This window comes from Fringilla coelebs, assembly GCF_963513975.1.
Source record: "Fringilla coelebs genome assembly, chromosome: 25".
In the NCBI taxonomy this organism is placed as follows: Eukaryota; Metazoa; Chordata; class Aves; order Passeriformes; family Fringillidae; genus Fringilla; species Fringilla coelebs.
In genome coordinates, this window is record NC_140051.1 from 1,608,272 (window position 1) to 1,630,767 (window position 22,496).

The 22,496-nt window shown below is 46.3% G+C and overlaps 4 protein-coding genes across 4 annotated transcripts; 1 reads left to right on the forward strand and 3 right to left on the reverse strand.

Moving 5' to 3' along the window:
- Positions 1–4,425: 4,425 nt before the first annotated feature.
- TEX12 (testis expressed 12) lies at positions 4,426–5,641 on the reverse strand (the record flags this gene model as incomplete). Its single annotated transcript, XM_084221419.1, has 3 exons — positions 4,426–4,570; positions 4,996–5,090; positions 5,585–5,641. 3 exons carry the CDS (start codon positions 5,639–5,641, stop codon positions 4,426–4,428), a joined length of 297 nt encoding a protein of 98 aa, XP_084077545.1.
- Positions 5,642–10,604: 4,963 nt separating this feature from the next.
- Positions 10,605–13,233, forward strand: IL18 (interleukin 18; the record flags this gene model as incomplete). Its single annotated transcript, XM_084221420.1, has 4 exons — positions 10,605–10,671; positions 11,826–11,963; positions 12,718–12,863; positions 12,988–13,233. 4 exons carry the CDS (start codon positions 10,605–10,607, stop codon positions 13,231–13,233), a joined length of 597 nt encoding a protein of 198 aa, XP_084077546.1.
- A 1,154-nt stretch (positions 13,234–14,387) lies between these two features.
- On the reverse strand, positions 14,388–18,077 carry SDHD (succinate dehydrogenase complex subunit D). Its single transcript, XM_084221497.1, has 4 exons — positions 17,959–18,077; positions 17,424–17,528; positions 16,240–16,384; positions 14,388–15,028 (listed from the first exon to the last, which is right to left on the reverse strand). The coding sequence occupies exons 1-4, from the start codon at positions 18,002–18,004 to the stop codon at positions 14,863–14,865; spliced, it is 462 nt and encodes a 153-aa protein (XP_084077623.1). The 5' UTR covers positions 18,005–18,077; the 3' UTR covers positions 14,388–14,862.
- A 603-nt stretch (positions 18,078–18,680) lies between these two features.
- NKAPD1 (NKAP domain containing 1) lies at positions 18,681–22,287 on the reverse strand. The gene is made up of 5 exons (XM_084221564.1): positions 22,105–22,287; positions 21,201–21,301; positions 20,844–20,999; positions 20,315–20,368; positions 18,681–19,911 (listed from the first exon to the last, which is right to left on the reverse strand). Exons 1-5 carry the CDS (start codon positions 22,171–22,173, stop codon positions 19,386–19,388), a joined length of 906 nt encoding a protein of 301 aa, XP_084077690.1. The 5' UTR covers positions 22,174–22,287; the 3' UTR covers positions 18,681–19,385.
- Positions 22,288–22,496: the final 209 nt, after the last annotated feature.

The window sequence follows — 22,496 nt, forward strand, 5'->3', positions numbered from 1 at the left end:
CCCGGAGGAAGGTTGGAACACTGCCGCTGCCAAGGCACTGCAGCTGCCAAGGCACTGCCACCACTGCCAGGGCACTGCCAGCGCTGCCAGGGCACTGCCACCGCTGCCAGGGCACTGCCGCGCCTGGGAAAAATGCTCCAGTGCTCTGTGCCAGCCGGAGAGATGGAAAGATAGACAAGGATGAGATGTGGATCTGTGTATCAGAGCAGCCAAGCTTCCAGATAATTCCAGATAACCTCGCCTTCGTGTTCAGTTCCCAGAAATACTTGGGATGCAAAATAGTTTTGTTTCAAAACATGAGGAGCCATTTTGCACCTTAATGAAACTCAGGGTTTCGGGAATATCTGTTGCCACGCCAGATTCCCCCACCAAATCCAGCAGGATGGGCCGTGCTCCGCTGAGCTGCGCCTAGGACGGAGCCTTCCCTTGGGGATGCCGGGAGCGAGCTGCCAGCGCTTTGGATTTGTGATGAAACGTTGGTTTCATGTCATGAAGCGGCTCTTAAAGGCTGCGCCGTGCCTGGAGAGGGAGCTGGGCAGCAGGCGCAGCACTCCAGGGACCCCATTCCACAGACAGATTAAATCTCATCCGAAACCTGCTGCGAATTAAGCTGATTTCTTCCTGTCCTTCCTGTACTTTTAGAACTCCTCTCTTATTATTCCCTCCCTTGAGTAGTGCTTTCTCTTAACAAATCCAACTGCTTCAACCTTTTCCCACAGATCATTTTTTCTCAGCTCTTTATTATTTCTTGTTTCTGGAAATCTTGATTTCCACCCAACCCTTCATGTTTTTGAGATTACCATGAATTTTTAATGTATGCTAGTGATGCATTTGTGACTTCTAGTTTGCTGCTCTTTAAAAAAATTAATTATATCAGCTAAAGTCCTTTTTCTAAATCATTTGGGATAATGTGGAATTAGCAAAGCCAGAAGCAGATCAGTGTACAATACCACAAAGGCTGATCTATGAGGAAAAAACAAAAAAGAGTATTCATTGACTTTTAAACTCATTTTTTTGCCCTAACTGATTTCTCTTATTTTCTATATCATCATACACAATGGTGTCAGCAACCTTACTCCAAGCTATACCCACTGATAATTTTTCCATATTAAGCCAGCTATTCTCATAAAGGAATTTTTTTAAAATTAATTTTTATCCAAGTCATAGTTAAGAAGTTTTGTCCAGACTCTCTTCAGGATGGGATTTGAGCTGACTGAGCTATGGATCTTTGCCCTCCTTTTTTTCCTGGCTGTTCCCCTGTTGATGCAAAATGCCCACTCTGTTCTTTTCCAGTGCCACCTTCAAAGACAATTCAAAGGTCAAGCATTCTACCATTAGCAAAATAGAATTTTGATTCATTCTGGACAGAATGTCCTGAGCTACACCTCCAGTCCCTACTAGAGTTGGGGCTTTTTCTATTCTGACCCATATTTATGCTAAAGGCAGTCTCGTTTAAAATAAAAAAAATCAGTATTAGCCTTTTCTCAGAAAAGAATTTTCATCACTGATTATCTTAATTCTCTGCATTATCTGTTATTTCCAGTTTTTAGCTTTTAGATAATAAAAGAGCAATGAGAGGAACTGAGTTTTTCATCACTTACACTTTCCAGCCTGTGAAGAAATTCACAGCAAGCTCAGAAATGCAAAGGCTCAGTGTCAAGATCCCCTTGACTCCAAGAGGGTCGGAACTTCATCTAAAGTGCTTCCAGATTTGAAAAAAAAATCCATTTATATTCTGTTACTGATCTGTCATCTTAGACCTTCTTGTTAATTTATAGGCCGGAGCTTAAACAAGGAGGGGAGAAGCTTTAAAGAAAACGTAGTTACCAGCTGAGCTTTGCTGATCAGATTTAGCAGCTTTAAAGCCAATTAATTTTCTGTCCAAACCTCCTGCAGTAAAACTGGAAAGCAGACAGAGATGGGATGGGTGCCAGGTGGATTTCAGGAAGAGCTTACTCCTCAGGGAAGGAGCCCTTAGATCAGAAAAGTTCTTTTGTTTCTCCCAATAAACACTGAAATCCATAAGGGGGGCAATCAGAAGGGTGGATGAGTTTTAGTCAAATAGGAAAGGGATAAATTTTTATTTTTTAATGGTTTAGAAGGAAAATAGTGTACAAGGAGTGTGTTCATATATTAAGATACTGAGTGGAACACTGAAGAGCAGCCAGCAGAAAAGTGCATTGTATTTCTGCCCAGCACAATAATTATGGAAAGTTCCCTTAAACAGGGAGAGATAAATGTATGATTGATTTCCATATTCATTTTCAATTCCAATTTCCAATGTAGGAAGTATTTCCATTACTGAAATATTATTTAACTCACAAGAGGAGAGGCTGACTTATTTTCAATGAATGTTTAAAATGTTCTCAACTCACCATTTCACGCCTTAACGCTATAAAATAGATATTGAATTAATTTTACTTCCTTTATATATATATATATATATCTCCTCACCTATATTTGTGCAGCAAAACCAGAAGCTTTGTTGCTCAGTAATTTAAAAAATTTAATAATTATAACCACACTGTTCATAAGCTCACCTAGGTTAATATGGTCGTACTCACTCACTTTACTCCTCAAATTCTAAATTCCTCTTATTATCCTAGAGATCCCACTCTATTAAAGGTAATTAATTGGAATGACAACCAACTGTATAAGAAATCCCTGTAAAAAACCAAGAGTCATCATTCTAAAAATATACCTTGGATTGAACTGACCTAAGCAGTCCTTCATTGTTTTAAAAATGGAGTTTTACTCATTTTTGTTGGATTTTATGAAGTTTTTAAATAGAGCAAACTGCTGCAACAGGAGCAGTTGATTCCCCATGGGGAAAACCTTATCGAATTATTGTATCCCAAAATCTAAGGTTTGACACTAATAATAGCTGGGTATACTGGCCACATAAACTAAATGGAGATAATCCAAACCCAGATGCTCTAAAGAGGCTGCACGATTTCCCCAAGCACAAACAGCTAAAATGCAGTAACAGGCAAATGCCCCTCAGTAATTAGATTTGTGTAGCTTTTCTTTATTATTCATCAATAACTGTGGGTAAATGTCTGAGCTCAGGCCCTTGGCAGATGTCATTGTGAAACTCCAGGTTGTGTCATCACTGCAGATGAGCCAGCATTTTAGAAACACCCAGCACAATATTTTAGCAAATGTCACTTCCTAAATCTTCTCTTTTTCTCCCACGTTTCTCTGTATAAACGGAGGAGCCTGAGAGTATCAGGGAAAAAATAGAATGCTGCTAAATATGATGGCAGAGCAGTGGTGAGACTTGGGGAAGCCTTTAGATGCTAAAGATGCAGATAGGCACCTTATGGGATTTTCCAAAATTCCTAAGCGGGTAAGGCGCTTACACCATGCTTAGGCACTTTGAAAATCCTGCTAAGGACATATCTGCATCTTTAGGGATCTAAATCTCACCCTACATGTCCAGTTCCTCTCATTCTTTGCTTTAAATCGTGTCGCTCTGACACGTAGCACATTTGGCTTTGAGCTCAGGAAAGGGGGAAAGGAGGGTGGATTAGGTCTGAGAGGATTTAAAGAGGAAATCACTGCACACTACTGGGGTAGAGATGGAAACATATCTTGTTCCAGCTCTTCTCTTTATTACATAAACCCCACACTTTATACAAGTGATCCTTTGTACATTCCATGTTTCTTTTTTTTTCTAACAAGAATAAAATGACAAGAAAGAAAAAGGGCTCAGTGTTCTCAGAAAAACTGAATATCAACAAACAACACTCATGAATCCAAATAAAATAACACTGTAATTCTAGATCATGCTAACATTATCTATTTACTCATTGACATCCACAGCAAAGCTTTGATTATAACTACATGGTCTTGAAATGTAGTAATATATTTCCAGCATTACACATATTCCAGTATTACAATGCATTTGAAATTAAGACTTTATACTTCCCAAAAAAAACTTCTTTATAGAACTCTCTTATTTCAAAGCTGATCTTTTCAGCCTGTTGACATTCTGAGGCCAAATGGAAATAACATTGCAAGTATATTCTACTAAGATTTTAGAAAAACACCCATTTTTTAAAGTAGAAAGGAAAAAAAACCCTCATAACCATAAATGGTTAGCATGAAATAATCTGGGATCATTTTCCACTTACATCATAAATTTCTATATTTCATAGAAATGGTTTTTTGCTATATTTAATGGATTAACATTGCTTAATGTCTTAATCCCTTGAGTCACAGGATTTAAAACAGATATTCAGAATTGTTTTTATTAACTACCACTACACTATGTATTTAAACACTAAGTGGCTGGTTAACTTGTTGGAAGTTTCCTGAACAGACAGAAATATTTATACAAGAAACAGACATCACAACACTCATCACAGTTTGTTTTCCTACACAAACACAACTTTGGCTCTTCATTTGTATAACAAACTCCATTTAGCTTTGCAGACTATTGACAATGACAGCGAATCTCTGTTTCAGCTTCTCCCTTTTCTGCTTTAAGTGCTTTTCTATGGCTCTGGCTTCTTTTAGGATCTCATCAAGTTCCTGGACATAAGAAGAATCCAACGCTATTCTTGCACTGAAGTGAAGAAATCTGTGGTTAAAATCAATGCTAATGCCATTAACTTTCTCAATACTTTTATGTTTTTCTTAAAAATAGGTTGTCTATCAATACCCAGTTTCTGCACCAAATTAATCCTCTGTTGTAATAAAAACCACCATTTTTCTTTCAAGATCTGCTTGACAGTTTTCAGTGTTAATTTCCCTAAACTGCAGCCACCCATCCATCTTATCTGAAGAAATTTAAAATTGCTGTGCAAAAAGCACAAAGTTAACTTGCCTTATAGTGTCAGCATATTTTGATAACAAGTTATTAATTTCTTTGCTGATCTCTGTTAAGAGAGAAAAAGATAATTTTATTTAAACATTTGGATGGATCTCAAGATGAAATTAGGTCATTCCATACTTACTTCCAGTATATTTACTACATCACCATTTACAAACTTTTCCAGTGGTTCAGTCTTGAAAAGGGACTGCGAGTCCTCAGAAGGAGCCAAATCTGTTTTGTCAGGCAACGGAGGATTTTCTGAAGCTTCATTCTAACAACAGAGCACATTAGGAAAAATACAGTTCTGGGATTTAAAACAAGCTTAGCACACAGTTTAGCTGAGAGAAAGAAGAGGTTTAAAAAGACCTTGAGGATGTTTTTGGAGAAAATGCAAGTGGGTTCACAGTATCATGAGCATCTTGGGGAGTGGGTGGAAGTACCAGATTGAGATCTCTCTATATGTACACATTTCTTTATATATATACACACGTATTTCTATCTATATACTGATATATGTAGTATATATAGCTCAGTAAAAGCTGGTGCACTTCAGAAGCTCACTCTCAGGAAGTTTTACATAAATATGTCCCAGTGCTTACCCAGTTTTGTTGGGCTTCAAACCCTCAGAGAAACTGCAGTTTCTCCACACACACAAAAAGTAATTTCTGTTCCCCTAAACCTCCCTAAAGTGCCGTGGATCTCTGTTCCTTCAGTCCAGAGGAGGACATGGGATGGGGGGGTCCTCCCTCACACAGCACCGCTCACCTCCATCTTTTTGCTTTTATTTCTATTTTTATCTGCTTTTTGCGAGTTGCTCGCCATGGCTGCCTCACGAAAAGCACGAGGTGTTTGCTGAGCGGTCACGCTGGGGAGAATGTTTAAATAAAAACCTGTAAAACCTGCAGCTGGTTCCTCTGCAAGGGCGCTCCTCTCACGGGGGAGGCAGCGCCTCAAAGGGCTGGAGACGACGGGGGAATGGCGGGGAGTCGCGGGCCGGCCTAAATTCGATATCCGAGGGGATTTAATTCGATATCCGAGGGGATTTAATTCGATATCCGAGGGGATTTAAACCTTTCTGATCGCCCCAGAGCCCGAGGGCATCGAGGCGCCGAGGACGCCCCGGCCCCGCCGCTTCCCCTTCAGGCGGGCGGGCAATGGCCGTGAGGGGCCGCGACTGCGGCGACGAGGAAAAAGGGACAAAGGACGAGAAACAAGGGACACAAGGGACAAGAAAAGACACCGGGGACAGGAAACAAGGGACACAATGGACAGGAAGCAAAAGACACAAGGGACACGCGTGGCTGGGGTGGCGGCACCCCCGGGGCCACCCTCGATGGCAGCGGCGGGAGAGGCCCGAGGGGCGCCCTGAGGGCCCGGGGAGCGGCTCCGGCCCGGCTCCCGTCGGATCAATTAAAGCTTTGAAAAGTTCTCAAATTTCCCGTCAAATTTCACCTTCGAAACGAAATCCTTGGAATGTGTCTCAGGCGCGATGGGTCTGCCTCAGAAAAGGAGCCAGAAATGAGCGCACTTGGAGGGACCAGGCGCTAAACTGAGTAAAAACGCTAAAATGAGTAACGGCACTGAGATGAGTAGCAGCACGAAAATGAGCAAAAACACTAAAACGCATAAAAACACTAAAATGAGTAACACTAAAATGAGTAACACCACCACAACACAGGGCTGCCAAGACCATATTTTCTCTCTCTTGCTAATACGTGGAGAATAAAATTGTCTATTTCCCAAGGCTGTGTTTCAGTGCTGTAGGTGAACCAAGTCTTTGTTCACTGGAGTGAAATATGTTATTGCATGATGGGAATTTATGATTATGTTATGCTATATGTATTATGTGATTTATCTTATGAGATAATATTTAAGTTATGGCATGTAATGTTATGTAAAGTTTGCCTCTGACTTGTTTTTCTTTTTTCTTTTCTCTTTTTTTTCTTTTTTCTGTTTTGAGGAGAAGAAAGGACCTGAATATAACATACAACATCCACAGAGGAAATTAAAATATCAGCATGTGAAATCAAACTCCTGAAGGAACAAGAACTAAATACTTCCTCAAAGTAGAAACAACTTTTAATAACAGCCATAGCCCACTTCATTTAATTATCAGATATCTCATAGGTAATTATCTTATTAGCATTACTATCAAAGCAGTAATAAACAGATATGACAGAACATGTTAGGAAAACATTCTTGAGATGTTCACTTAATTGTGTCATGGTAGTAGCTTTTATTAAACAGACCACCTGGATAAAACAAATTAAACATCTGAATTTTCATTTCCATTTTCTTATGGATATGATAGCCTATAAATAAAACTCAGACTAAACATAACATTAAAACATTAAAAAGAAAATTATCTAAAGGCAGAGAGTTCGCTCTTACTGGAGTTCCAGTTCCTTTAAAATTGGAACAAAATGATCGAAACTTTTACTCTAAAAGTAGTTGCAGTTCCTCTAATATTGGAGATATTAAATTCCAGGAGAAATGAAAAGTCTAAACTGTACCACAAAAGCCATTGTATGAGTTAGATCTGGTCCTGAAAAATGCAAACGTGCACAAAGAATAAGGAAATGCCTTTTATTCAATGTGTTCAGTGAACTTACTGAATTTTAAGGTTTTCAAAGGCTGACATGAAAGACCAAGTCCTTCTTCCTGATAGCTTTGTATGGAATATCAATTGGCCAAAAATGCTAGTGCCAACAGTGGATACAAAATAAATTATTACTTGAATGTATATTTAAACTTGAATGATAAATTACTAGTACAACATTAATTTTTGGAAAAGATTTTTGGCTAAAGCAGCCAAAATCCGGGGGCACTAGTAAAAGGGGCAGGTTTTTTATCTTTAAACTTCAAATAAAGATGAAAGCTGCACTTTTAACCTCAAAGCCACCTCCTCATATTTATCATACAGATATTAAAGCATCCCTATGAACTTTTTTTAATTTTTTTTTTACCTCCAGAAGCATGTGAGCAGCTGAAACAATGTCTTGGGAACTTGGGTTTGGGTTTGATGTGGGGATTTTGTGGGGGTGTTTTCACAATCCTCGCAAGTTGGGGCTCTTCAATTTACCCCCCAAGCTGCAGGGCTGAGTGCCCTAACTCCTGACCAGCCACAGAAACAGCAAATCCAGGCACGGAGATGGAACAAATCGGGGTGACTTTATGGTGCTCATATCCCCAAATCTCTGTTCAGCCCACAAGTAAGTTTTGCACCTTTAAGGCTGGTTCTGAGAGTGAAGGGGGGAGAGAAGAAGGACACAGCTTTTTTTCAGAAACTGCTCTCACTCCTCCTCTCATTCCTGCTCCTGGGCCGAGCTGTCTGCAGCACGGACAGACAGCAGGACAGAGCTCTCCTTTGTTTTTAGCCTTTTTTTTTAGCTAGCTGAGGCAGAGAAATTCCATGGAATGTGGTTTTTCTTCTTCCTTGGACCTATTTAAACCTGCTCTGGACTGAACAACCAGGAGAGCACTGGCAGCTCTCACCTATAGCCCACCGGGCAGGGCAGTGGGGGGGGGGGACTGATAAGAGACTGATAAGAGACTGAGTGAGCCGAGCTAAAGCCCACGGAGGGGACTTTTATGAGTTTGTCATCTCTTCTGAGCAGCAAAAAGTTTTATTGTTTAATATCGTTCATTTTATGTGCTAGTGAATGCTTTGCCTGTTAAATAAACAGTTTTTTTCCACTTTTCTCCAAAGAAATCTTTTTTCCAAACCAATTAGAAAAACGGCCACTTAAATTTGCTTTCTAGAGAAAACCCCTTCAGAGGTTTTCTCCCAAATTTGCCCTAAACCAAGACATTGGGAAATAATTCGTTCCCAAGCTGGCTGCCCCGGTTTTTAGGGCCTGTCCCATGCCTGCAGTCCCAGCGTTCCTCCCCGAAGGCAGCGGGATGCGGGGACGGGGCGTTCTCCCGGTCCATGGACTCCTCCCATGCAGCCGCTCCGGCACTCAGGGCTGCCACGGGACATTTCTCCGCCCACGCCGGCATTCCTGGGCACTGCTGCCACCAGCAGTGGAGGACCATCCCAAAGCGGCTTTTCCGACAGGGAGGCGGCGAGGGAAGCCGGGCTGCCACGGGCACACAGCATGCTGGAGCAACAGGACGAGCCCGCTGACATCAGCGCGACACGGAGCGGGCGGCACAAAGCCACCCTCGGAACCCCAGATTTGCATAAGGCGCTGGCTCCTGCAGCGAGGAGGGGAAATGTCGTGCGAGAAATGCGGACGTAGGCACAGACCTTGGGAAAACGTCCCGATTTCGGCCGCCCCAGCCGCTATAAAACCCCTCCCGGCAGCGTTACGGCAGCGCTGGCTTCGCTCCGGCTGGGGCATCCCCGGCGGCGGCGGACACTGACCCGGGGTGGCCTCGGCACGGCTCCGATCCTGACCCCGGCAGCTCGGCTCCCATCGCCCGGCTGCAGCTCCCCAGGAGACAGAAAGAAGAGCCAGAAAGGACCAGGGAGAGCCAGAAACGGTCAGCGAGAGCCATCTCTGCTCCCGCCCTGCATCCCGTGCTTCCCCCGCCTCCCATCTCTCGGTTGCAGCTCTCCAGGAGCCTGAAAGGACTCCCGAGGAGCCAGAAAGGGCCACCGAGAGCCACCTCTGCTCCCACCCTGCATCCTGCGCTTCTCCCGGCTCCCATCGCCCGGCTGCAGCTCCCGAGGGGACAGAAAGGACCACCGAGAGCCATCGCCCGTGCATCCTGCGCTTCTCCCGGCTCTCATCGCTCTGCTGCACTTCCCGAAGAGCCAGAAAGGACCCCCGAAGAGCCAGAAAGGGCCCCCGAAGAGCCAGAAAGGGCCCCCGAAAAGCCAGAAAGGACCACCGAGAGCCACCTCGCTCCCAGCCCGGCCCTTGCCCTTCTCCCCGCTCCCGCCGGCCGGCTGCAGCTCCCGCCCCGCATCCCTGCGGCTTCTCGGGGTGAGTCATCCCACGACCGAGTCAGGAACTCCTCTGAGCTCCTGCCGTTCCTTTCAAAGGGTAAAAGGTTTAAAAACGGTCCTCGGTGAGAGGTGTAAATAACCATCTTTTGTTACTCGGGGTTGGGCTTTATGATCCTGGAGGTCTTTTCCGACCTTTTTGATTATATGATTAAGGGAAGAAGCACAGTAATTTTGTTTTACCCATTAAACCAAGGGCCACTTTTTCCTTTAGTCCTCTGCCTCTGCTTGCCCCTGGGTTGTAGAATAACAGAGGATTTTGAGGTTAATGTGCTAAGAATGAGACATGCACGATTGGGTGTTGTGGATGTCATTTCCAAGGTGTGAATGCGCATGTTTGCAAACAAAGATGCTGCTGTGACAGCATAAAAACCATATGAAATACAAAGAGAAAAAATTCACTTTCAAATACATTCCTTAAAGTGCTTTGCTACAGGGACAAAGAAAACCACAGTGATTCCCACCCTAATCCCTCTGAGATTGTTTACTTATGTTTATAGTGCTCATTTTTTGTAGAAAAGGTCATTTTCTTCTGGTGAAAAAGCTTTGGAGTGAGCTGGGTATTTTGATTGCACAATCAAATCCCGTGCAAGAGCCAGATCTCCCCATTGTTCCCCTGGTTTTACGACATTTATTATCTTTAGTGCAAGGGATGACCTTTCTAGGGGCAGTCAGAATGGGTTCTAACTTTGGGGTATTTTGGAAGCTCGTGTGTTTCTAGGGGGAACCTGGTAAGATCAGTGTGTGCAGACTTAGCTTTTATCCCTTTGTGGGGTAAGAAGCATCACGCTTAACTCTGCTTCCTCTCCCTGTGCTGTGGGCAGGGTGAAGATGAGTGCTGAAGAGATTCTGGTGCATGCAGTAGAACTTGGAAAAAATTTCTGCCTCTATTTTGACGGTAATTAGAGCATTTAATATCCATTTCTGTTTGAATACTGATTTAACACAATTCCTCTGTCAGTCTGATTTCACCTCATTTCCCCCATAAGCTTTAGTTTTAAGTGTTGTGAGCCAAGTAGCTGAGTCAGGGGAATCACTTGTTGCTTATACAAAAAACTCTGGGAAAGGACACTCAGAAGTGTTGGAATACTGGGGCGTGGACTTGGAGTGAGTGAGTAATTTCTGATCTTGTGGAAAAAAAGTCAGTTAGAAAACAGTTTCTTCTTTAAAAGCAATTTGTAATGAGTTCTTGTCCTTTTGCTCACTTGAAGGCACTGATAAAACCAAAAATTTGCATGCAGTTATTCCTCAGTTTTAGGCTAAGAGTGACCTCCTCACCCTTAAATAACCCTAAAAAAGCATTTTGCATAGCTCTGGTTTGGTGGTGACTCAGTTCTCAAATGACTGGGCTTTCATTTGTTTTCAGATAAATCCTGTCTGTAATGAGCAGCTCAGCCTTGGTGGCACTGGGCTGTGGGAACGTGTAGGCGGCTACCTGGGCACAAAGTGACTTGTTTTGTGGGGGCAGAGCTTAATGTTGTTTTTCTTTCCTTTTTTTTCACTGCTCACTTGGAACGAAGACGACGATGGTAAGCTGAGAACTCATCTTTTATAACTTTGTTACTCATTTCACACCTACTAATCCAGAGAGGACAAGTTTCACACTGAGAGTGGCTGCAAAAAAAAACCAAAACAACCAGAGCTACATCTCACTGCTTGTGAAGCTGATGTTGCTTTAATTCCTCTTAGGACACAAGGGAGTGGCTTCCCTGACAGCACCTCTCAATTAACTTTAATTGTTGGGCAAAAGAGAACTGATGCTTCTGAATTCTCATTAACAAACACAGCAGCTTTTCTTATAAATAAAATATCTATAAAATTTATATATAAATAATTTTATATAAATAAATTTATGTTATAAATAAATTTCTGCTTATATAACTAAATTTCAGATTCTGGGAAATCTGCTTCAAGCAGAGATGTGTTTGATGTCATTCTAAGAACTCCTTTCATGTGACATCTGTAATGCCAGGACTAAGCTGGCAGCAAACTATCAAGACCTAAGGAGACAACAGCTAAAATATGAAGAATTTTGCTTGATTATTCCTGCAGAGCTGGAGTGTGATGCCCTGTGCAAGGAAAAGACTCTGCACCGAGTGCTGAGGAACGTGAACAGCCAGCTGCTGGTGGTGCGCCCCGACCTGAACGTGGCAGCCTTTGAGGATGTGACAGACCAGGAGATGCAGTCTGGTAATTTCCAAACAAACAGAAACCATCCCCACTGCTCTGCTGCTTTATCCTGGAGGTGGTTTTGTTCTTTGTAATCATCCACTCGATGGGACTGAGAATAATGACTTAAAACTTCATTTGCAAGAAGAAAACTAAGCGGAGAGTGAAATTTTGTGTCTTGGCACTGGTGATGGATGAGGTTTCTGGGTTAGACCAAACCCTGCAGGATGTCACATGCAGAAAAAGGGCTGTTAAGATTTCTGCTTGGCTCTGATCACAAAATTCTTAATTCCCCGCTTTTTCTTATGCTGGATTACAAAAAATCACTTTAAAATTCAAACAATGTATTGGCACTAAAAGGTCTTACTTTCTTCTAACAATATTAGCTATAAACTTACAGTTCTGGCTTTGACTTCTTGGGGTTCTTCAGCAATTTATTTACAACTCTATTTCTGGACCACGTGTAGCCAGCCATGCTCTGATTTACAGATAGCCACTTCCACATGCCAGTCTCAGTTCCTGCATGCTCACAAAAGGGTCTGACCCTGCCTGGTGACACTGCCTGGTGACCTCAGCTGCTTTGGTGCACCCTGGTTATTGCCTGATTGCATTAAGCACAACCAGAAACCATAAAAATTTCAAGTCCTGGCTCTTTTGTCAGGAAAAATACCCTGGTGAGACAGCCAGAGCTGCCAGGGAATGGTAAAACATCACTGCATGCAGTTGTTGCAGCTCCCTTGGAGCAGGTTGTCAACAATAACCCGTTTATTTCCAGGCAAAGGGATGCACTTCAGCATTCACTGCTACAAAACCACCACACCCTTAGCTGGGCTGCCCGTGGCCTTCAGTGTCCAAGTGGAAAACAAGAGTTATTACATGTGTTGTGAGAGGGAATGTGGAGAAATGATCGTTAGGTTCAAGGTAAGGATCTGCTTCCCTCTCCTCGCCTGTACAAATCCAACAGGCAGAATTAACAACTCAGAGCTGCAATAAAACTGGTCAGGGCTCGTGCTGGGATTAACTTGCTCCCTTTTTCCTTCCTCAGGAAGGAGAAGTTCCCAAAGAAATTCCTGGTGAAAGCAACATCATCTTTTTCAAAAAGACATTTACATCTTGCTGCTCCAAAGCATTTAAGTTTGAATATTCCATGGAACAAGGAATGTTCTTGGCCTTTGAGGAAGAAGGCTACTTGAGAAAATTAATCCTTAAGAAACTGTCAGAAGATGAAGTGGATGAAACCATGAAGATAAGTTTATGTAAGTTCAGTCAGAATGAAAATCACAGCCTATGATGGAACACTTCAACAGTTTTAAAATACAGCTTGGGTTTTTTTATATACAAGAAACTTTAATCTTTCCTTATCGTAAGCAAGTCAGTTTTATGTTTTAACTACTGTCAGTACTCAAAAAAAAATAAATGCAAGTTTTTGGCAAAAGGCCAAGCATGTTTTCCAGTCAGACAGAAGAGACTAGGAACAAGGAACAAGAGTGCACATGTCAATGTAGACTTGTAGAATTTGATCTCTACAATCTTTAACATCAACCCAACAGCTTTTCAATTAGGCTTGGATTCTACATTGCCAAACCTCTCAGATAATGAATTTCTCAGCCAAGCAGCTTTAACACCACATCCAGCTGCATCCTGTGTGAGGAAATCTCAGACACTTTCTGAGAGACCCTCAGCTTGCCCAGAGGGACTTACCCATGACTCACCATCTGCATGCTCCTCCTCCTGCGACAAAAGTAACACAACCGGGCATTTAAACCAGACCCCAGCTCCATTCTGACCACAACACCATCAAAAACTTGGCCAGCTACCTGCTCTTGCTAAAAAGTGAAATTTCCACTCCACATTAAAAAGAAAAAAACCCTCAAAGTCTTGTATAGAACCCAAACAGTGACTTGGTTGTTCTGTTCATTGCAGAGTCACTGATGGTAACACAAATTCTCTTCCTCTCACTATTAAAAGTGCCACCAAAGTACCATGAGAATGTGGAAAGAGTTTTCCACTTCTTAGCACTGTGAAAGTCAGACAGGATGAAGCAGAAAGTTAAAAACCACAAACTCAGTTCCCCCCTGAAAAATCCCTTAAAGAACAGAACATTCCCTCAGCCTCCCCTTCGTTGTCTTGTCTGTCACACAGGACAATACAGACCAGAGTATTTAGAAAATAAACCTCAAGAAAGTGTTGTAGATGTACATAAAAACCTTGAAAGTCAAATGTTCCTAAAGTCAATCTGCAAAAGTATTTTGATTCTATGCCAATCCTTGCTGTGTTTTTTTAAGGGACATTAATTATCTTTGTGTTAAGTCAAGTCTAAGTCACCCCTAGGTATTAAATCATACAAATATTTTTCATTTTATGAAGTCAGAGCAGATCTATCTACAGAGAAAACATTTTAGGCAACACAAAAGCAGTAAAAATTGTTCAGAAGCACACACAAAATTTCTGTAAATTCTTTATTGCATGGATTAAGAAAAAAAGTATTCCCTTTTCTACATCAGCTCCCAGGGTCCAAAGAGTTACAGGGCCTGCCTTACACACTGATGTCAGAAGAAGCAGTTCAGTTTTCCTCAACCCAAGGTTGTTTTACAGAACAGGAAACCAACCAACAGTTAGAAAAACACTCATTAAAGCTGGTGTAACCAGGAGAGTTCCCTTTAACTATGCAAGTCTGCCACTGATGTAATTCATCCATCCCAATTTACAGTGCAGCTTGAATCCACCCACTCTCACTGGACATCTTCCAGTAAAATCTGCATTTAAACTTGTTTTTTCTCTATATATTCTAAACTAGCTCTGAGCCCCCTGCAGGCTGACTGGGAACCCTTGGCTGTTCCTTTGTGGGGCAGGATGTTGCTCACAAGCTGATGAAGCAGAGGCAGCAGAGGACAATCGTGTGTGTCGGGGCTGGGGCTCCTCAGAGGCTCCAGAGCATGGCCACAGCCTTGCAGATGCCCACGTCGTGGTAGTTGAAGTGGCAGAGGCCAGCGAAGGTCAGGGCAGACAGGACGTACAGCCCCGTGTTGGCCACTTTAATGGGGACATCTCCATGCACATAATCAGTAATTACCTGGCCCAGACCCCTAAACAAGAGAGAAAAGCTCAAATCAGCAAAGTTCACTCACTGAAATCCATACTTTGTGTCCCCGTTCTGCCAGCTGGCTTTTTTCTCCCTGCTGCCATCAGCCTTTCCTGAAGAATGCTCAGTTCCCACACAGAAAGAGGAAGAATCTATTTCAAAACAAAACAAAACATTCCAGATTCTACTGGAAATACACAAATTTGCTCAGAGTCTTTTTGAGGAAAACAAGTGCTGACCACAGCTCTCCAAACAGAATCCTTGGAATCTGCCTTCTTATCTGACTTCCAAGGACTGGAAAAGAGGAAGGAAATCTCTGGGACCAGCCATTGTCACAAAGACACAGAATATTCCTGGGTATGCATTTAGATTAGAAGAATGGCAACCAAAGAAATAAGTACATTTTCAGTTTTTTCTACATCTGGAAGTGAACTCCTGTCCAGATTTGAACTATCCAGCAACACGAGACACGGGATGCTTGTTTTGGGAAAAAGCTCCCAGTCAGAGCAAGGAAAGTGTAAGAATCCCTGCCACAAATTCCTAAGGGCAAAACTGAGGTTTAAGAAAACCTGGCACCCCCAAAGTACCACAAAAATCTGCCTTATCCTAGTGGCAAGGAACTCCCAAAGCAGGATCACCTCCAGAAGGTGGATGCTGCCAGCCTGGCCAACCATGTAGCTGGATCCCCTCCTAGTAAGCCCTGTCCCTGCTCTCATTAAGGATCACAGCAGAACTACACTGTGCAAACATCCATCCAGGAATTAAGGAAATAATCATCCAGGTCTCCTTAGTGGAATACTTCCTGTGAGCTCTTTCTTTGCAGAACCACCGAGATGGATGAGATGATCATCTCATCACCACTGACATGTACAAAGCCAGTGCATGGAGCTTTAGAGGCAGAATATTTGTATGTTATTTTTATATAGATCTGTCTTCTTTCTGTTCACACAACACTGGCTCTTCCACAGGCTAAAAACATCCAGATTCTACACTTCTGGGGGCAAGGAAGTGCTCTTAAGGTTAAGATACTACAGAGTTCTTATGGATTCTTTTTCTGACTGAGAGAACAGGGTGAGAAATAAAGACCAAAGTACAACCACTCCTGCCACCGAATGTGGAGACCAAGGACTTTTTCCGGGTGTTTTACACTAGCCCAGGATGAAGTTTGGAGGCAGCAAACCTGCTGTGCTGTGAGCTGAGCCCTGCTGTGCTTACCAGTGGCTGTGCAGGGTGAGGGCTGCAGCCAGGGAATAGTCCACAGCTGGTCCAGGGCACAGGTAGGCTGCGGGGAGCAGCCCCAGCAGCAGCACACTGACAGCTCGCTCCCCTGTCCAGTGCAGAGATGCAGCCTTGGAACCGCCTGCAAGGAGAGACACTCTCAGGGAAAAGCCCCTCTGCCAAAGGCTCTCCAGCCCTTGGAAGGCTGGCTTGGATGGCTTTGAAACCTGGAGAGCTTGCAAACCAAAACCCTGTGTGAGCAATGCCTGGCAACACAACGGGAGCACCAGCCCAGGCTGAGACCATCAAGAACTGATTCTGTGACATTATCAATGCAACGCCCCCAAAGTGCTCAACTAACACACAGATATCCATCCACCTAAACCAAAACACAAATGTTTTCCTTCGTTTTGGCCCGGAGAAAAGAAATTTAGAAAGTGACAAGAGAAGGAAAGCAAAGGATCTGAAGTTTGGACTTGGGCAAAGTGCAAACCAAAGCGCTATTAACTGGTAACAGTGCTGCTGAAGGGGTGGGTACACACACTCCTCACAGCCTGAGGCACCACAACTGCACCATTATTTATCACAAATAACATCTCTGCACAGACACTGCCCTATCTAACAATGCTAGCATTCCACAGCTTTTCCCTTAAATCAACAGGCATTTAAGATTATTTTTTCCTTTGCTGGTAACACCCATAATGGTACATCACCCAACAAGACACCAAGAAAACTACTGCACCATGTGTAAATCTCGTCTGTTCTTTGTTACAGCTGCCACTTAAATCTCCTAGAGTGGCCAAAAAAAAATTATAGACTCAGCCTGGTTTGGGATGGGAAGAACCTTAAAGCTCATGGTATTTGTAAGACCCTGTATGGCCATCAGGTACTACCTCTGTCACCTCTGCTCCTGCACCACTGTTGGTGCCTGGAAGGACCCGAGCCCAAATCTGGTCCTTTACAGCCCATCCTTGACAAAACCACAGAGTATTCAGAAGTTGGAATAGACCTGAAGGATCACGTAACCCCTACACCTGCCATGAGCAGGACGCCTTGAGCTAGACCCGACTGCTCGGGTTCAGCAGTTCCAGGGATGGGAAAAGGGGTCCTGATCCCGGGACAACGAGACCCCCGCACACCAACACGGACGGACGGACAGACAGACACACACAGGGCCGTACCGTGTCCCTGGGGGGGCGGGCCGTGGCTGTCGCGGGCCGGAGCGCAGCGGGCGGCGGCGGCACCGAGCACGGCGGGGCGGCGGAGCAGGGCCGAGCCCAGCAGAGCTGCGGGGACAACGGGGGCGCGGCGTGAGAATCCCGCACCCTCCGCGGTCCCGAACCAACCGGATCCCCGCACCCTCCAGGGCCCCGCACCCTCAGGGGTCCATAAGCCACGGGGGTCCCGCTCCCTCCGGAGTCCCGCTCCCTCCGGGGTCCCGCACCATCCGAGGGTCCCGCTCCCTCCGGGGTCCCGCTCCCTCGGGGGTCCCGCTCCCTCCGGGGTCCCGCATCCTCCGGGGTCCAGCACCATCCGAGGGTCCCGCACCATCCGAGGGTCCCGCTCCCTCCGGGGTCCCGCTCCCTCCGGGGTCCCGCACCATCCGAGGGTCCCGCTCCCTCCGGGGTCCCGCTCCCTCGGGGGTCCCGCTCCCTCCGGGGTCCCGCTCCCTCCGGGGTCCCGCTCCCCGCCGCCCGCGGCCCCGGCCTCACTGACCCAGGGCGGCCCCGCGGGGCCGCGGCCGCAGCAGCGCCAGCGCCATGTCCGCTCCAAGGGCACCGTGCCCGGAACGGAAACGCTGCCGAGCTTCCGCCGCCGCTTCCGCCTCCGGGACACCGGCCCGGCCGGAGCGGCCGCCGCAGAGCTCCGCAGAGCTGCTGTGACCCGCCGGCGGCAGCGGTGGACGGGATTTTGGGAAGGAATCCTCCGCTGTGAGGGTGGGCAGGCCCTGGCACAGCTGCCCCGAGGAGCCGTGGCTGCCCCATCCCTGGAAGCGCCCGAGGACAGGTTGGAGCATCCTGGTGGAAGGTGTGGTGCTCAGGGAACTGGAATATCTCTAAATTCCCTTCCAGCCCGAACCATTCTGTAATTCTATAATTCTGTCCTAAACCCCGCAGCAGACCCAGGTGCTCCTCACCTGTGTGTTCACTACTGAAACACCTTGGTACGCACCATAAATGCCTCCATGAATATCCAATTTTTCTGTCCATTTGAAGGGAAAAAAGGAACAGCAGTCAGGGATTTAGGGCTGCTGGCACTGTTTTATGCTTGTCCAGGACACAACAATCACCCCACACATTCCCCCAGTGCCCTGATTTCATCTCCTGCAAGTGTGGTCAAGCAGAAACAAACAGCACAGGGAGAACACAGGCACCACCCAGACGCCCAGGCCTGTGCTCTGTCCCCGGGCTTTGCTCCAGAACAATGACAAAAGCATCAAACACATCTGGATTTATTTATTTTATTAAAAGGCTTGGCTGTTCGCTGCAGGGAGAACGGCCTGGTACCAGTTTCTCCAGTAACACACTGGGCAGAGCAGAGACAGGACACAACACCCACCAAGGCCTCTCTGTCAGCACAAATGCTTTCAGCATCCCCATAGAGAAGGCAGACACGGTGGCCAGCCCACAGCAGGCTCTGGACAGGAGTCTAAACCAAGCAAACTGGTGGCTTTTTTCACCATTGAAGAAGTCACTGCCCTTCAGCTGGAATGGGAATATTCCCTCAGCTCCCCTCCGTGTCCAGCTGACCCTGTGCATGCCCCCACAGCTCTGCTTTTGGTGGAGGATGGGAAGACAAAACTACCGTGGGGCTTACAGTGACATTTCCTGTCACCAGCTTGATTTATCAGCCCGTCCTCTCTCCTACTGGCCATTGTTTTGGCGAGCCAAAAAGAAATCTGTTAAAACATAATTTAAGAAAAAAACCAACTTGATCACAGCCAAGCTGACAGGATGAGCCCACCTGTGGCCAGGTAGGTGCTGTCCTGCAGTGCTGCCTGGCGAGCCCGAGGCTGCCCGGGCTCGTTGCTCCCTGTGGGCTGGCAGCGTGTGTGTAAACCAGTGTTGGAGCAGTGGGGCAGTGCTGAGTGACAAAGACCTGCCTCTGTCCTCCCCTCCTGCTCTGAGCTGCACCCAGACCCCTCAGTCCTCATCAGAGCTGTCCTCAGATTTCTCATCCCCCGCCACCTTCCAGTTCTTCCTCTTGCTCCTCTTCTCCGGCACCTCGCTCGGCCTCTCGGGCACGGAGCTGTGCCGCTTCTTTCTCTTCCTTGGGGGCCGTTTCTCCTTTTTCCCCTCGGATTCAGTGTCCTCAGAGCTGCTGGTGCTGGAGCTGCTTGCATGGCAAAAGTCACTCTCCTGCCCAGAAGAAGAGGTAGGTTCCTTGGCAGGCACTTTCCTGGGCTTTTTCTTGCGCTTGTGTTTTCCTTTCCGGGTGCTTGGAGTCTCCTCTCCTGAGCCCTCGCTCTCCCCCCGGGAGGAATCTGTGGAACTTCTCTCCTGCTCCTTTTTCTTTTTCTTCCTCTTTTTGTGTGAGTGCTTTTTTTGCTTCTTCTTGTGGGATTTCTTGGTTTTTTTCCTTTTGTGGGACTCACGGGCTGTTTGCTTCCCCAGGTGGGATCTCTTCTTCCCATTGACAGCATTTTGCTCATCTCCTTCCTGCTGATCACTGGAAAAGGAACAGGAGGAGGTGAACAGAAAGCCACTGAGTGATGAAACTCATTTATATCCAATCTGTAAGCCTGGAAAATATTGATGATTCTGCTGGGTGTAGGTTAAAAGTTATTAATTCTGTCTTAAAATCTTATTTCTCCACTCTCCGGGATACTGCAAGAATTTATTTACCTCCCAGACTCATAGATTTTGGTAACTCCAGCTAAACCTGACTATCTTAATTAATACAAAAGAATCTCTGAAGACTCACACCGTGTTAATGGATTTGAGTTTTTTAACAGTAAGGCTTTGCATTCAGAATGATCTCTATTTAAAATTCAAAACTCAGTTTGTAAAATTCCCTGCAGAACTTGTCAGAAGGCAGATTCTAGATCCATCAGTAAGGGTGTCTCCCTTACCTGTCTGTGTCAAATTCCTCAGGGTACAACTCTTTGTATCCACTGTGCCCCCACCTATAAGAAGGCAGAACCATTCATTAAAAACAGACAACGTGTTTGAGGACAGAAATGCAATTCTGAAAAGGCAGAGCCACAGAATGAATCTGAGTTTAGACAGGAAGGAAATAGGACTGATTTGGTTGGTGCTATTTAAATACACCTTATGTTCTCAAACCACAACTCTGATTCCTTTAAATCCAACCCTGGACTTGTGTTTCTTGAGATTTCTTTAAGCTTATTGGGTAGAGTAATAAATATTAAGCTGAGGGCTGGGCATTTGGTGCTTAGTGTGTCTTAGAAACTCCACAGATGAGCTCAAATTGGTTATTCTGTGACATGGCAGAAGTTTGTACATGTTATTCATTCTCAAACTGAGCTGAAGCTCTATTTCATCACAGCACACACCAAACAGAAACGTGTCATTTTCTTGTACAGGGCTCCAAAAAGATGTTTTCATTACAACCACAGAACGCAGAATTCCCCCACAGACCTGTCTGGCATGTTGGCTTCACATTCATACAGCTTTTTATTCCAGGATCTGGCCCTGAGGAGATCATCTTCCACCAGGTCAAGGAGCTGTGGGTTCCTGGGTTTCCAGTCTGCCCTGTGCCCCTCGTCGTCGAAGCCATCGCTGCGCATGCGGCTGCTGCGGAGAGGGAACGGCTCCTTCAGGTGGGGAACACCTGCCAGCCACCCCCAGAGCACCCCTCAGTCACCCCCTCATTCACCTGGCACCTCCAGCATGTCACATCTCCATGAACACATTGAGATCAGGCTTAAGCAGAGGCTTGAGCTCTTTGCAGGGGGTCGTTAAGGAGAAAATAAATATTTCTGTGGTGTATCTCACCTGGAGGTGTCTGACAGCATTCTGCTCTGCCTTTTCCAGTAAGTCTCTTCTGTCTGCTTCTCCCACTCCCTTATTTTCCACATTTCTGTCTCTTCCTGAAGCTGAAAGTCACAGAAAGAGAAATGAGTTTAATGTCAGGGGAAATTCACAGTCATGCAGCACCGACCTCAACACTCCTGGTAAGGAAACTGATAGCCACCTTTCCTACCATCCCCAAACAAAGGATTGTGTACACATATCTGTATCCCAAAGAGAACTTCCTGGTGCTGGTTAGACCTGCTGAATTATGATTCATGAAACAGTTTGCTAAACTTAATGGAGTTGCTTAATCTTGCACCAAAATCTTGCCTGTGCACACAAAGTTCAAACTGTTTCATGCAAATAAAAGCACATACAAAATACAACAAAACCTATTAGAGATTTGCTACTTTTTAAGTAAATACAGACATATTCCCTCACCGGGGTGACAAACGGGGTTAAACCGAAACTCGGGGGAAACCGGAACGGCGTTAAACCAAAAGCGACCCTGAGGATGTGGCCGATTTACCAAACTCCTTTCATTTCTGCCCAACGCTCCCGCTCTGCCCTGCAGGATCAGCAGCGGGGCACGACGCCTGCCCCGCACTCCGGGATGTTCCCGTATCACCGGGTGACACCGCCGGGATGTCCCCGCTCCCGGGATGTCCCGTACACAGAGATGTCCCCGCACTCCGGCGCTGTCCCCGCATCCTCACGGTGTCCCCGCAGCCCGGGGCAGTCCCCGCACACTGCGATGTCCCTCACGGTGTCCCCGCAGCCCGGGGCAGTCCCCGCAGCCCGGGATGTCCCTCACGGTGTCCCCGCAGCCCGGGCCGCCCCGCTCGGCCCCGCAGGCCCCGCTCGGCGCGGGCGGCCCGGGCCTCACCTTGTTGTGCGCTCCGGTGTGGCGGATGACGTTGCGCAGCAGCACCTTCCCCACGGGCACGCGGGACATGCTGCGGGCGCTGCCGCGGGCCGGGCCCGGGCGCGGTGCCGGTGCTGCCGGTGCCGGCGCTGTTTGTGGCGGCGGGGCCGGGCCGGGCCGCGCCGGGCCGGGGACGCGGAAACGCGCGGGGCCGCGCGCGCGCCGCTTCCGGCGCCGTCTCCGGGGCAACGGCGCCGCCATGGCCGTGAGGGCCGTGAGGGCCGTGAGGGCTCCGGGCGGCCTGAACGGAGCCGGACCGCCCGGAACGGACCCGAACCGCCCCGGTACCGCCCCGGTACCGCCCGGCACGGCACCGGGTCCAGCCCCGCGCTGCCCCCCGTGGCTCGGACCGC

Bases quoted from the DNA above. Each gene is read 5' to 3' on its own strand.
- SDHD (XM_084221497.1), bottom strand. From the start codon at position 18,004: ATGGCGCTGGCGCTGCTGCGGCCGCGGCCCCGCGGGGCCGCCCTGG. The intron at 17,529-17,958 runs GTCAGTGAGGCC...TTGTCCCCGCAG, and splicing joins GCCCCGCGGGGCCGCCCTGG to CTCTGCTGGGCTCGGCCCTG. The intron at 16,385-17,423 runs GTACGGCCCTGT...CTCTCCTTGCAG, and splicing joins CCCGCCCCCCCAGGGACACG to GCGGTTCCAAGGCTGCATCT.
- NKAPD1 (XM_084221564.1), bottom strand. From the start codon at position 22,173: ATGTCCCGCGTGCCCGTGGGGAAGGTGCTGCTGCGCAACGTCATCCGC. The intron at 21,302-22,104 runs GTGAGGCCCGGG...TGTGACTTTCAG, and splicing joins ACACCGGAGCGCACAACAAG to CTTCAGGAAGAGACAGAAAT. The intron at 19,912-20,314 runs GTAAGGGAGACA...TTCCTTTTCCAG, and splicing joins GAGGAATTTGACACAGACAG to TGATCAGCAGGAAGGAGATG.